Source organism: Cottoperca gobio, chromosome 15, assembly GCF_900634415.1.
Source record: "Cottoperca gobio chromosome 15, fCotGob3.1, whole genome shotgun sequence".
Lineage (NCBI taxonomy): Eukaryota > Metazoa > Chordata > Actinopteri > Perciformes > Bovichtidae > Cottoperca > Cottoperca gobio.
This window is the reverse complement of record NC_041369.1, coordinates 22,721,680-22,737,229: the sequence shown is the minus strand read 5'-3', so window position 1 is coordinate 22,737,229 and position 15,550 is coordinate 22,721,680. Positions and strand designations below refer to the sequence as shown.

At 42.4% G+C, this 15,550-nt stretch overlaps 1 protein-coding gene across 1 annotated transcript in view; it reads left to right on the top strand.

Annotated features, from left to right (window-relative positions):
- The window catches only part of nrg3a (neuregulin 3a), a 297,282-nt gene that overhangs the window by 262,618 nt on the left and 19,114 nt on the right, over positions 1-15,550 (top strand). Inside the window, exons 4-5 of the mRNA XM_029450035.1 lie at positions 5,735-5,758; positions 13,419-13,521. Of these exons, the coding sequence (XP_029305895.1) occupies positions 5,735-5,758; positions 13,419-13,521 (127 nt within the window). The remainder of the gene's footprint in view (positions 1-5,734; positions 5,759-13,418; positions 13,522-15,550) is intronic.

Sequence of the window (15,550 nt, the reverse complement as noted above, 5' to 3'; positions counted from 1 at the left end):
GTTGGATGATAAAAACTTGGGTTGTGTTTTAGGACGGAGCTTTATTTGTCTTCATACATCTTGAGATAGGAGACAATGCTCTTCATGTTTTATGTAATGTGCTTTCTTTTTTTAAAAGCATTGTTTCACCACTGCAGCAGCTTATTTGCTGTTTTAATAAACCCATATTGGCTGTGCACTTGTATGTTTGAGGCAAACACAAAAGTATCTTATAGAATAAGATGAGGCGAGCACTAAGCCTTGCAGCACACCGCCTGTAATTAAATATGCTAAAGAACATCATCAGCAATGGAGGCTGACATGTTCCTGATTGATGAATAAGACTTTAATTAGTAGTAGTATTAGTAGCCCCACAGACACCAGCCTCAATCTGTCAATTAAAGTGAAATCAATCGTGTTGATGACTGCGGTCCGACAGCGTTAACGCTTCACGTCTGCTTTCATGCGAACATGATTAGGAACCCTGAAAAGGTTCATTTTGAGTTTTCTGTCTTATTCAAAAGCTGTCATATCTTTCTTTCTCTCACTTTCATGCCTTTCATACAATATGGTTGCATTTGAAATAGTTTTTGGAGCACAGCAGCGAGGTCCAAACCCTGACCGCAGCCTTTACAAGAGAAGAATAGACACCCAGCTGGCTGTGATAACCACATTCGTGTTCCCGTCGAGGATGAAACACACGTTCTGCGTGCAGTCTTTTCTGTTGGAGTTGTGTTAATGTCTTTTCCTCGTGGTTAGAATGGAAATAACTACATACATTTTACTAGATCAACCAAGTTTGGTAACTTTGTTGAGGTTTGATTGGTACACGAGGCTTCTATAAAGTGTAATGATGCATTATGTGAGACCAGCGCTGGTTTCATAATCATATATTCATGACAAACAATATGATGCATACAGTAAAGTCTGTATATCCGCGGCGTGGTCGTCCCAGTGGAGGTCTCCAGAGGTGGAAGTAGGCCGGAAGCACACACACACACAAACACAAATCAAATCAAATCAAATCAAATGTATTTGTACAGCCCAATATCACAAATTATACATTTGTTTCAGTGTTTACAGACTGTACAGGTTATGACACCCTCTGTCCTCAGACCCTCTGTCCTTAGACCCTCTGTCTTTAGACCCTCTGTCCTCAGACCCTCTGTCCTTAGACCCTCTGTCCTCAGACCCTCTGTCCTCAGACCCTCTGCCCTTACACCCTCTGTCCTCAGACCCTCTGTCCTTAGACCCTCTGTCCTTAGACCCTCTGTCCTTAGACCCTCTGTCTTTAGACCCTCTGTCCTCAGACCCTCTGTCCTCAGACCCTCTGTCCTTAGACCCTCTGTCCTTAGACCCTCTGTCTTTAGACCCTCTGTCCTCAGACCCTCTGTCCTTAGACCCTCTGTCCTCAGACCCTCTGTCCTCAGACCCTCTGCCCTTACACCCTCTGTCCTCAGACCCTCTGTCCTTAGACCCTCTGTCCTTAGACCCTCTGTCCTTAGACCCTCTGTCCTTAGACCCTCTGTCTTTAGACCCTCTGTCCTTAGACCCTCTGTCCTTAGACCCTCTGTCTTTAGACCCTCTGTCCTTAGACCCTCTGCCCTTACACCCTCTGTCCTTAGACCCTCTGTCCTTAGACCCTCTGTCCTTAGACCCTCTGTCTTTAGACCCTCTGTCCTTAGACCCTCTGTCCTTAGACCCTCTGTCTTTAGACCCTCTGTCTTTAGACCCTCACATCGCACAAGGAAAAACTTCCTAAAAGAAACCCCATAATTAAAAGGGGAAACATGTTAGAAACCTCAGGGAGAGACTGAGGAGGGATCCCTCTCCCAGGACGGACAGACGTGCAATAGATGTCGTGTGTACAGGATAAACAACATAGTACAAATACAACATTTGACACACACACACACACACACACACACACACACACATCCTGCCTATCCTCAACAGACTGTGTGGGTCCACAGGGAGGGGAAGTACGGTGACACGTGACAGACCCCCTGCCACCCACACCTGCCTCCACTTCAGGCTGCACAAACACAAACACACACACACACACACACACACACACACACACACACACACACACACACACACACACACACACACACACACACACACACACTTACACTTAGTGGGGAGTATCTACTATTATATAAAATGCTGGTTTGTTCATCTGATTATGGTCTGTGTTTCTTTAACAAGAAGATTGCAAATGAGAAGGGTCAGAGACATATATACATATATATATATATATATATATATATATATATATATATATATACATATATACATCCCTCTCAGCTGAAGCCATCTTTGGAAACTTTGAGATCTCTTCTAGCCTCTCAGAATATAGTTATGGTGGTTAGGCTTTTGAATGCAGGGCTTGTATTTGGGTTTTCTTACACTGTACTTGTATTTAAATAAAGGCTCACTCTTAGGTGTACTAAGTGTGGTGTACATTCAGAATTGAGCGCAGGTCTTTCACCTGAACATTATTACTGTAATCAGTTCTGAGGCAGAAACTCAGCTTCCTTATAGTGTGCCTCTCTTTGGTAAACCAAAACAATACATCTTTTTGTGGAAATGTATCTCCCAATTCTGGCAAGCTATCCGCCTGTTTTGGATTCAGATGTGGCTCCTCCCGTGGAATCTGTCCACCCACCTAATGATTCAAAGGCCATTAGTTTCCACAGAGCATATTTAACATATGACACTTGGTGGGCCCTTCCATCTAAAGTGGTTTACAGGAGCAGGAGTGCATACATCTTCAGTATGGGTGGTCCCAATGGGAACTGAAGCTCATATCCTGACAGTGCTGGTGCTGATATATGCGCCATCCACCCGGCTACACAGAAAATAAAATCCCTAACCTTGGCAGCTTTAGTGCTAGGCTCTACTCATTGAGCTCCATGGGAAATTGAGTTTCTAACCCTGGCAGTAGCAACACTTATAGCTATACCCAAAGGTCTGCAAAACTGCAGAATTTCAAAAGACAGATCATACTTTCATTTTCCTTTGGCTCTGTTGAGGTCAATGGGGTCACGAGGATACACATATAAATGCACTGTTGGGTTTAAGCATTACAAATAAATGCTAGTAAATAGCAAATGAAAACAACAGAAGGTCCTTGTACAGGTGCACATGTTGAACATTACGCTTTTTCTTTTTAGCAATTTGTTCTAATATTCTAAGTTTTCCTTTAGTGCATGATGTTTTAATTTAGACAAAATACAAAAAACATAATAAAAGCTTTCAATCCCATATTATGGGGAAGATTCTGTCACATAAGCTTTTTTATACATATTAAAAATAAAGCATGATATGTCTTCTCATACAGATACGTGAAGCCTTCTTGTGAGTTCAGACTATGTGTTGTTATTTATTAAATATAGAATTGTTTAGTCTCGCTCATGTCTTTCCTAAAATGTTGAATTATTCATTTAATTAAATTCTTCTAAGAAAAGTTGTGATTTGCAACTTTCCTTCAGTCGCTGCTCATCTAATCTTTTGTACCCTACCTTATAAATATAACGCATTGTGGACTTTCTTTGAAGGTTATAGTCAAACTCTCAGCGGTTAACAAACATTTGTCAAACCCTGAATGTATCTGTGGTGGATATTTATCGCTCACAACATGGTGGTATGAAACAGAGAGGAATCAACAAAGCACAGACACAGATACAGTTTAACAATTATTATTTTGTTGCACAACAAACAATAATAATGAGAACACTACCTGCTTCCAAGCACACCGCGTAGAGCTCCTGACTCATGAAGAGAATCTAGCCCTTATATAGGAGCTGTTTTGAACACACACACTTTCTGAAACTCAACCTTTCAATCATCAACATTTACTTTTCCAGACCTAATATGGCGCCACGCCAATCTAAACAATGTGGAGGTCATCTTCTCGTACCTTTGAGAGGCCCCCTTAACTTCCTTAGGGCTTGGGCCTCAACATATGGTATATATCATTAGTAAACTTAATGAATAAGACATTGTTTATTAAGTCTATCTTAACATAGATTTTGCCAAAAGCTTTCCTGTGAGAGTCGCGTTTATCTTGTGCATCTTCTCCGTCTTCCCTTGTCCTACATCACAGACATTTTTGAAGGGAGAAATCAAGAAGGCAGTGGAGAGAGGTCTCTGGGTCATTGGTAAAGTGAAAAATGATCCGCTTACATCCAGGCTAACATCGCCCGATAAGATTGGGGGCAGATTGGACAGAGCTTTCCGTATTAGAAAGAGCAGCTCACCCACTGTAAGATGTAGGGCAGGGCTACTCGGGAGATAAAGTCACTGTCAGTGCGGTAAAAGCCAGCGGTGACACCGCAGACATCAGCACTTCCTCTAGATTATTCTCTTACAGTCAGTGAGAGTTAGAAAGAGTTATAAAAAGCCCAATGAAGCGCCGGTGACCTCGGTTACTGTAATAATGTTTTGAATCTGCAGATCTTCACAGCTGCACTTTAATAAAACTGTTTTCAGTAAAGCTAGATGCACATTGTTTAGATATTAAACAACAAATGTCACTCCTTCACTTTAAAAGCACAGGTCACAGAAGTGAGTGAAAAACAAAACATAAAATGAACAATAGAGAAAAACAACTTGAAAGGTCTTCATTTCTGCATTAATGGATTTGTTCTACATTCCTGTACAGCGGGGGATTTTGCATAATGTCAGATGTTTCTTTGAACAGCAGAAACCTTGCAGCTACATTAAATGCTTGGCTGCAAAGTTTCTACAAAAATTGTGTAATTGTGGCTTTCGTGTCAATATGCAAGAACAGAATGACCTCCGACCTCTTGTTACCTTGATATGTTTTACACAGCAGAAAGCCGTCACATTTATTCTGCTCAGGCTTTGTCCTGCTTGTGGCCGTGTGTGTATGTGTGTATGTGTGTGTGTATTCACGTGTACTTATACTTCTATCTGTGTGAGGACCGACTTGAGTTTTAGACTTTGAGAATGAGGACAGCTATTAGCCTATTGTGCAGTCATGTTGCATTGTGGGTAATGTAGGTACCAGGTTTTGACAATAAAAGAAGCACTGATTTACTGTTTATTGTGAGTCTTCAATCTGTGCAGTACTCTTTAAAGAATGTATTTGTACAACAATATGAATCTATTAACAGTTCCTCATTTAAAATCCTGCGCAGTGTGTTTCATCATGTGTTGGTGTGGTTTGATCAGATTTGACTGACAGTGACTTGAGCAAACAACCATCAGCTGTCTTCAGATTTAGACTCAGATCTTGCCGATACTTGATTTGTGTGTATCACGCTGTGACTTCAACGTTTTGAAATGTCTGGGTTTAAATAGTTCCATCGCTCCGGGTGAGAAGCTGCGTGTTCAGGGCCATTAAAGCCCAAACAACCCCACCGCTCCAAAACAGCCCAACTATCCCTTTAAGGATTAGGGAGTGCAATGTTATTACTGAAGGTCCTCAGTAATACAGCAGAGCAAGTGTGTGTGTGTGTGTGTGTGTGTGTGTGTGTGTGTGTGTGTGTGTGTGTGTGTGTGTGTGTGTGTCATTTCTTGTAACATCACTAGCATGTGCCTTCTGACTCCATGTGACATCAGATAAAATACCGCTGCAGCAGCTTACATGTAAGAACAACAAGTCAGTGATGATCAGCTGATACGTTGAGACACAATGCTAACGCACACTTTTCTTAATAATAACTTTATATCCTCTCTGTCCCCCCCCCTCTCCCCCCTCCCTCCCTGCTGCCTGGAACAACAGATCACTTGGGCATCGAGTTTATGGGTAAGGAAGCTTTTCTTGTCTTGCATCTGAGTCACAACTGTAAACATCACACTGTATCAACATTGCATACAGTACATGCACCGTTCATCACGAGCAGCACATGGCGCACGTGGACGTGCCTAATAACATCATTTTATCATTTGGCGTGGAAACAACAAAGCCGCCTATATGAATATTCATTCACATATTGTCTCTGTGCACATACAGTGTTGGAGATAGTAGCCACTGTTGTTATCTCTCCTTCCTCTCTATACACACATGTAATTATACAGTATATCATTACCTTCTGCACTGTCGCTATCTTTATTCCTTCTTTCTCTCTTGCTTCCCCTCTCTTTCTTTCTCTCACAATCGCTTATGAAGTGTCCCTTCAGAATTCCAATGTGCTGCAGTATCCTTGGAAACAGTGAGAACAGCGAGGCGGGCGGGGTACAGTCGGGGAGTTTTTATGATCTTGGCTCTGTTACCAAACGCACTCCTCATTAGTGCCAGTGTGTGTATGTGTGCACATTCATGGCACACATTAAAAATTGTGTTTCTGAAGTCCTTTAGTTTTTACTTTTGTGAGTTAGATGAGATTCTTCCAGTGATTGTGTGTTTGTGTGTTTCCAATGCACATGCCTGCAAAGCCTGTGCCGGGTGGATGCCAGCGGCTCCTCCTCGTCGCTGCCAAGCTCCCTCTCCTGTTCTTGGCTCTCCTCGCAGGCTCTGTGTCGGGTATCACAGCTGAGGAGCGCTAGTTAACGACATGGAAGCTCGTTGTTAACTAGAGCCCCTCACTCTCTCAGTTGGTATAATTTGGGCCCTTTCCACACTGACAGGTTGAAAAAGCAATGGATCATCAATGAACTGGCCTCGCTCTCGTTTGACAGAGCTGCTTCTGCATTCCCAAAGTAAAATTCAACAGCAGTGCCGTGCTTCCTGCTTTTCTGCAGCACGACCGCTGCATTCGCAGTCAAACGAACGCCAGCTTTTTTTCGGGAAACTTGCTGAGACTATGCAAACTTGGCAGTGACAGATGATCTTTTTGCACAGAGATATCTTGCAGGTTTTCCATTTATATTCAGTGAAAGGTTTTATGCCTCTGCAACATTGTTCAGGCTGCCACATTTCCTTTGCCTAGCTAACATCTCTAGTCGTGCCAATGTCTTCCCCAGCATTGTGTTAAGCAGTGCGCAGATAGATAAGCACCTCCCACACTCAACCCTGGCTTGTCAGAGGCTGCAGCTCTGGAGGCTGTTTAAGGCTTACATACCAATCAACTGAAAAAATATGCAAAACAATTAAGTAAGAACATACTGTACAAAGTGGGTTACTTGGGAAAAAAAACACAATTTTGACGGGAAAAGATAGCGAAGGTTTTAAAAATCTTGAATAATTTCTTCCTGCAACATCCTATTTCTGTTTATAGCAGTTTATGTCATATGTCAGACGCTTACTGTAAGTCAAGGATCTGACCTTTTATAGCAAATGCTTATAAAGTCAGATCTGGCTGTGATAAGACAAGACTGCTTGTTAGCGGAGCTCTTAAAGAATCAAAGCTACAACAAGGATTCTGCCGGGAGAACGAATCCCCCTTTAATAAACACATCAGTAGTCCGTCATCTTTAAGCTAATGTTGAAACAACATGGACGCTTTTTAGTGCTCAATAACATTCAAACAACACATTGATATCTGTTCCCACTTGAGAGAGCATTCACAGGAATCTTCCCAGTCGGGAACTCGTTTTTCTGATTATTAGGACAGCACTTGAATGCAGCACAAACGCCTGCAGTGTTAACGAAAGTGAGACATAGTTTGTGTATCTGCCTCGTGATTTCTAAAATGAGATCTTTCCTGTAAATCCTGCAAAACAGACAAACGAAACGAGCCCAAAAACATGAAACTCTGATCTATGACACTATAACAATCATAAAAGCAGACTTTATGGATTTCAATAGACTGCACATGTTTTCTCTCTTTCTGCGTGTAGATACTCAGACGTGCTTAATGTGTACAAACTATTTTGATATTGCGTTTAAATTAAGTACTCAGTTGAATCCCAGGGTAGCTGCTGTATTTCCCACATAAAACACAGACCTCTGCATGATTTAGACAGCATGAACCGCCCCCCCTCCTACAGAGTCTGAGGTTAAAATTAGAAAAGAAGTGTCTGAAGTTTGAGATCTCTCCACCCAGGCCCTCTCCCACTCAAGGCTTAATGAAACAGAGAATATATGCCAGAATTATTAGCTCCTGCCTTCATCTTTATACCTCTTTTATATTGCTTGGCAAAAAGAGTGAACATTTTACTGTATCTAGTCAGTCAGTCATGTGGGCATCAATATTTCCTTTCCATCTGAGATCACTGAGCTCTGACTGCATGTTCCATCAGGTTGTAAATCAATGTTGGAGTAAAGTGTTACAGGCAGCTATTTTTGGGGTGGGATGGATTTTAAGTCGTGTTGATTTTCAATTTCCACCCGGAGGGTTTAAGGTGTGTTTGTGCTTGAATGAGGCAGTTTGTTAACTAGAGCAAAGACGAATGGAGCCGGGTGTGTTTCCTACAAGACGCATACAGTATATCTCGAAAGCAGGCGGCAGAGTTAGTGACATGTTAGTTAGTGACTGCATTCAGTCGCCTTTTATATGTGGAGGCGAGGTAGAAAAAGTTTTCATTTCACTCGGCTCGACTTTGACAACTGAGGGACTGAAACACTTCGTGACTGCATAAATATTAGGCTTTTCTGCTCAATGTCAAAGAAAAAAAAGGAGATGAGTAACAGGAAGGAAGGAAGACAGACGCATTGCAGAGTGATTAGCAGCAATCACTTTACTGTCTGCCCAGAGATCACTTTTCAATCAAACAGCATCACAATTTTCTTTCTGGAAGTTTCTGTGAATAAGTTTTGAATTCCTGGAGGTGCTGCTTTGTTCTTTTCAAATAAGCTGCTACGGCTGCTGCCAGAAACATAAAATGCAGCACGTCTGTTCACACAGGTGTACAATAACAGGTGTATGATAGAATCATTGTACAGTTCTATTCACATTTCTATTCGTTTTAGGTTTTGGTAAAAATCAGAGTGCTCATGATGTATAAAAAGATGCCTTATTCATAAGCACAATACAAAACTGCCACAGTTTCCATAGCAAGGTTACAACTCTGATGTGTCAGGACAAGCAACACAAACACACTGACATCAAAAGGCAATTCTGTGTGTCCAAAAACTAAACAAACGATTATGTCTGTTTTTTAAGCTTCAATTGTCAGAGCAGTCCTGATATCACAGTGAGAAGGATGTGGTTGCACAGTCCAGTGCAACGACAGCAAAGCCTTGAGTCCCCTTGTGATTTTGCATCAACCGCACAACACTTCCAATAACCTCAAACGACCAGAGATGTGAGGAGGCTTCGTGGCAGCGCTGTGAACAGGCGAATATAAGAAATGTACCAGCGGAAACAATCGACCCAGTCGCTTTATTCAGTATGTAAATGGAGGGAATAAAGCCATTCGGGGTAATAGAGGAAAGGACCGTGACCAGCCAAGAGAGCATGCTTACTGTAGCACGGCAGACCTGCATAAATACAGGCTTTATCCACCATCAGCAGTCTGCGCTGCGGCACATGAGCAGGCTGATGCTCAGGGCTGCGAGGCAGTCGCTGGAGAATCCGGCGGCTCTCTGTCGGCGCCCTCGGATCTCTCTTCACAGTTGTTATGTCATTTCTCCCACTTATCTATTCCTGTCAATCTCAGCTGCAGATATGGCACAGCTTGGTACAGATAAAATGATGAAATATTGAATACTGTTGTTGCATAAAGTAGTAGTTCTAAATAATGTGACTGTAAATCCCTACAAGCGTGTGTTCTCTGTGTCTCTTTGAACCCAGACGACTCTGCAGAAGCTCCAGGTCACTAATTACAAATGTGATGAATTGCACGTGTAATTCTCGGTCTTTAAGCTTGTGTTCTCGTGCAGCAGCGCCTCAGGTTGATGATATTTGATCCGTCTGGAGGCTGCAAATGTTAACAGAACTTGAAAGCTCATTGATCTGGAATAAGGTTCTGCTTCGCTGTGATGAAGCTTCTAACCATCAACTATACGCCTGTGTGAAAGTTTGTTTGTCAAGCAGTTGGCCGAGCCTGACCTTTGCAGTCCTTCACCATCATTCATCCAAATTCTGCCACTACGTCCACCGTCAACCACTTCCAATGCGCTGCCACTAAACATTACATTTTACTGCCGTCTAACTAGAGGCCACGGTTTAATTCATAATTGTACAAATGCAACACAATTCAATAAACCTTAGATTAATATCTGCAACAGACCTCGACAGCGTCGGCGCCTGCCAGCAGTCTGACTCGTCCATATGTCCAAAACATCAAATATAAATCCATGAATGACTCACAGACCTGGCACCGCCATGTTGCAGATCTTTCATCGGATGATTCTGAAGAGTGCAACCCAGTCAAGACAAATGGAACAACGTTAAAATGTGAGCCGACGCATGAGGGTCGAGATCACAAAGTCGTACACACAAAAAGAAAAGCGCTCAGTGTCGTCTATTTCTGTGTGTATGTCATGAACCTGCATCATGCAGACCGCAGCCGTCTCACCAGCGCTCAGAGACACGGGTCCAGTTTATGTGTGAATATCTGCCTCTGTGTTGTCACCAACTATTGAACAGTACAGTCAATAACTGCATTTGTGTGTGTTGTTGGTCTGTGTGTGCTTGATGACAGAGAGCTGGTGATTCCTGTATTTATAGTTCAATTATCGTACAATTGGAAAACTGGATAATAGTGTCAGTTCATCCACGATGACGTAAAACATGTTTCTTTGCTTTTATTTGGCCATCCTAATACAATCACTGGCAATCTTCAGTAGAAAGAAGTTCCTAAGAAAACAGCAGCTCGTCCTGAGTAACCTGGATGTAGTTTGTCATTCACTTATTCCTGGAAGCATTCGTCTCAGCAAGTTTCCACAGATATCCTCGAGATGCTTCTTTACTTTAAATGTGAAGCAACCGTCCGACAGATGGATGAATGTTCTCTTGTCTAAGCATTTCTTTGACGTAATGTAGGCTCATATGTAGTGTCAGCACTTCAGCAAGTACTATTTGTATATGTCTGGGTAATATATCATGCCCTAAGATCATTATTAACACACTAAAGGGCTGAAAGCTTTAATCTGTATTGGCTATGAGGCGAGGCTATACCACCACTTACTCCATCACTTATTGATCTCTCTCTTTTCAGCCAGCTCACCTGTATGGAAACATGGCCGCTGTAAACACACTCTGAATACATGTGTACAAAAAGGTCACAGCAACCCTTCTATAATGCTGCTGCCACCACCTTTACTGTAAAATATTTATCATATTGTTCCTTAATGTTGCTGTATATAAGCGACCAGCAGAAAGAACTGGAGGTTCGAAGTGGAAATAAATAGAAGATGTGACCTCCCGGCCCTTCAGAGGGAACAGGAACATGCTTTTCCTCTCTCCAGCCGTATGATTTATTCACATCAAGAGAGTGTGTTTGTGCATACAGTAGGTGCATCCAAACAAGGACGTGGGAGGGAGGCTTAAGTACTGCTTGACCTTGGCCAATCAGATTTATGATCGGCCTCACACCAAGCATGCTGCATGCATATACAACATGCACGTCTGAGTGTATGTGATCAACAGAACTTTTGAACTCCTTTGTGTGTATGTATGTGAACTTACATGAGTGTGTGTGCCCACACAGCAGGGTCAGATGAAGTCATCCCAAGTCTCTCATCTAAAACCCCGGCATCATCTTTTCTTTAGAAAAGTGTGTTTCCATCAGCTCAGTGTCAGCACAGCATCTTTTGTACCAAAGAAAAGTTTCTTCTGGCACGAATGAAAATTGCATTTAAAAACATGTGCACTCCTCTCCTCCGACGCTTTCTCGCACCACCTTTACGCTTCCGTCAGGTAAGATCGGGAAGCTTTAGGCACAACATTGATTTTGTTAGGGTGAAAGAAATGCACACTGACAAAGTAAAGAAGTCTCCCCGTGTAAAAGAGGCCTTCACGACAGAAGACAAATGTAGTTTATCGCCATGTGCTGAAACAGCTGCTGATGTCATTTTTCTTGTGGGGACAGTCTCCTCTGATACATTGAATCATTATCAGTGCTGATACTGTTATCAGACAAATGGTGTGTCAGCCAGACATGACTAATCCACATCGAGTGCTGTTTCCTTGTCACTATTCTCACACAGAACATCATAAAGCATCCTAGAAACCTTACAATTTGGAAAACAAAATGTCTCTTCTTATACATAAAGGTCAGTTTACTTGACACTCATCCTGTAAAAAACTGTAATGTTTACGCTCTGTCTGTCTTCCCTGCAATCAACCTCCGTGTGCTCCCGCAGGACAGCCCCCAGCTTCCTCTAATGATATAATTATAGCCAATAAGCCAATGTGATGACTCAGGCTGATTAGCAAGATCAAAACAACGCTGGCCCCAAACATAACATAGACCTAGATGGAGGGAGAGAAATAGGGACACAGAGGAGAGGGGAAGATGCACTGACAACACACTAATAGACTCAGCAGGGATTATGTATGACATGCTGCATGTATGATTGGTTATGCAATATCTGTGTGGGCATCAGTAGCTTAGACGCTGCAGCGGTCGGCTTATGCTGAGAGATCTCTGGTTTGAATTCCCAGACAGGCCTTAAATTCTTGATGTGGTTATGAATTAGTGACTCTCTGCTGTCAGCGTGCTCTTGAGCAAGACACAGCGGCTGCATCTGTGTTGCTCTGCAGCTAAGAAGGCTGCGGTTGTATCCCGCAGTGATTTTCTGAGCTTACAAACCAGGGAAGCAGCTGTAAAGAACTTTATCTTTTTTCTACTGAAGTGACTATTCAAACCCATCCGCAGTAAAGATTTGTCTCAATCACCTCAATGTAAAAGCCCAACACCTTGTGTCATCTTCGTGCTCCTCCAAGGTCTGAGCCTCGCTAAATAAAACCTGATTGATCGCCTATTAATGTATCTGAAGGCAACTATGATTTACTTGTTCCTAGCAAACAAGACAGCTTCCGTTTTTCTCCACTAATGGCGTCCGTCCGCGCCATAACTCTTCTTGTCTCCATGTATTCAAGCTCCATTACATGTGGTATCCATTTCCAAAGCAGTCAGCGTCTATTGGCCCATTACTCGATGTTGTAGAGCTGATAAAATGAGCTGAAAGGCTGTGAGGTAACTAAGAATAGCAGGTGTTGGGGGAGAATTGTTAATAGGTGTTTGTGTATTGTAAATGGGTTTGGAGTTATTATTTTATTTCAATTTGGTTTATTTATCACAAAAGTAATTACATTTATACAGGAAAGAATCTGCAAGGCAGATATCAAAAGCCTCAGAGAGCTGTTGCAGCGCAACTGGTTGTTTGATGATTTGAAATGGCTGTTTGGGTGCTGTAAACAACGATGTTAGAAATGAAATGTGCGTAAATACAAATCTCAAAAGTGTGTTTAATTCTGTGTTATGGTGAGATTTCTGTATAGTATTAACTCTGTTGCTGCCAATGTCTCACACACACACATGCGTACAGATTTGTACATGATCTATGACTTTATTATTCAAACAGTGTGTTGTTCAAACATTAACGTGACTCCTTCCTTTGTTTCGTTTCCCTGCAGAGAGCAAAGAGGTGTACAAGAGGCAGGTGCTGTCAATCACATCCATCGCTATGGCAATCAGCCTCCTGGGAACCCTGTGCATGGCCCTCTACTGCCGCAACAAGTAAGAGGATAAACACACAGAAGCAAACCGAGAGATGAAACTTTTTTTAAAGGCACAATGAGTACGATCTGTCGTTGCAGTGTGTAAACGCAGAACAAAGTTGGCCCCTCCTCTACGGCTCTACAACACTAGAGAGCTAGTTTAGTGATCTTCAGTCTTGCTAGCTGATGGGCATAGTATTTGTGTCCAGAGAAATTAAGCGGTGCTTCCCGAGCTTCTAACTCCAGCAGAACAGAACCCCGAGGCAGAAGAGGCCGAGGAGTAACAGTTGAATGCAGAGCGAGGGCCAGAGAAACGCCAAGAGACGTCCCGAACACAGCACAACTACAAGAGAAGAGAATGCAATTCACAAATTGATATGCTAACAGACTTTGACACAAGGCACACACACACACACACACACACACACACACACACACATACACATACACATTTCTGTTCCAGGACTGTAATTGGACGCTTTCACCAAATTATTTCCAGCCTTGCACAAATGTGACATGTGGATGAGAGTATGTTGGCAGGTAGAATTAGCTGCAGTGACGTGTAATTTCATCCCAACCAGCACTTTTCTTGCTTCCATTTGAACTGAAAGTTGCTCCAATGATTTCCAAACGTTTAAACTTACCTTGATCTTTCATAAGTCCTAAATAGGCAAAATGTTACTGCACTTGGTAATACGCCCTGTTGGGTGAAGGCCAATGGAACATGTTGAGATATGAAACATCTTGAAGGTAATCCCAGACTGGGTATTTGCAACAATTTGTAAACCTCATTATGTGCACACACATATTCATTGTCCATTACAACCCAAAGGTCAGCTCCTGCTCTCTCTCCGTTCTGTCATTCTCTCCCTATCTCCATATTTCTGCAGTGCATGCCCTGTGTGTGCACAATAATTGGCATATGAATGGCCTACATCCATTCCTGGTCGTCTGCAGAGATACTGTATTCTGAGCAGGAAGGGTCAAACGTCCCTATGTAACGGCAGTCTGTCAGTCAGGGAGTGTGGACCGTTGAGCAGGATGTGATAGATGGCACTGTAATTCCATAGGCTTGCCTCTGTAATATAATGATGTGAGTGAGTGAGCAGCCTGACAACAAGATAATCGGATAAAGGCATGATGGACAGGCACTTTCAATGAATGTGTAATTGAGTCAGGAAACTAGCTTGTTCATTGGAGAAGATTCACAACAGATTGGGAGGAAGTGTTGATGCAAATCTGAATGACCTGAATACATATAAAGTCAAGGTTTTTTCTCACATTGTGATAAAACGAGCCAGACAAAAACACAGCTGAATGAAAGACAAATGATTCTTCTACTCACGCTGTTATCATTGCTCTTTAAAGGGCAACATGCATTTGGAGAGTGACACGTGTTATCTTCTTCTTCTCTTCTCACACATTCACACTGAGGTTAAAGTGCTGGCTTTGAGCTTTGAATGTGTGTCTTAGTGTGTTCACATGTTTAGTGACACACATGCTGACAACCAAAGAGTTTAAGAGGCCAAACAGTGAAATGTTCTCGTCTGTCCGAGTCTGCTACTTCACCTAAATCCAACTGATGGTGAGTTTCACTTCCATCAGACGAGACTTAAGGCAGAAAGCTTCAGCGAAGACCCGGCAGAGCTTCATCAGAGTCTGTTAAAGTCTGTGCGTCGTGTGGACAATATCAAATACAACAAGTTACAAGTGTGTGGTATATCCTCTACAAGTTCTTATCCAGTTCATCTGATGTGATCGTCAACACCCTTCAATTAAACCTTAGGCACTTATGTGTTTACATTTACAATAAGGTGCAATGCACAACTAAAAGTTAAAGTATGGCATTGTCCAAATAAAGACTTCACTCTACTTTAATCCATTTAGGAGTTGAACTCCGATGGTCCCGTTTCCCGTGTTGGGAAGTCGTTCTTCCGACTTGTTCATGAGCTTTAAGTCGTAATGTAGAAACAACATGGCCGACATAAACATAAAGAAGATGTGTTTTCTTGCTTAGAGCATCGTGATTCGGATTCCAAAAATGAGTG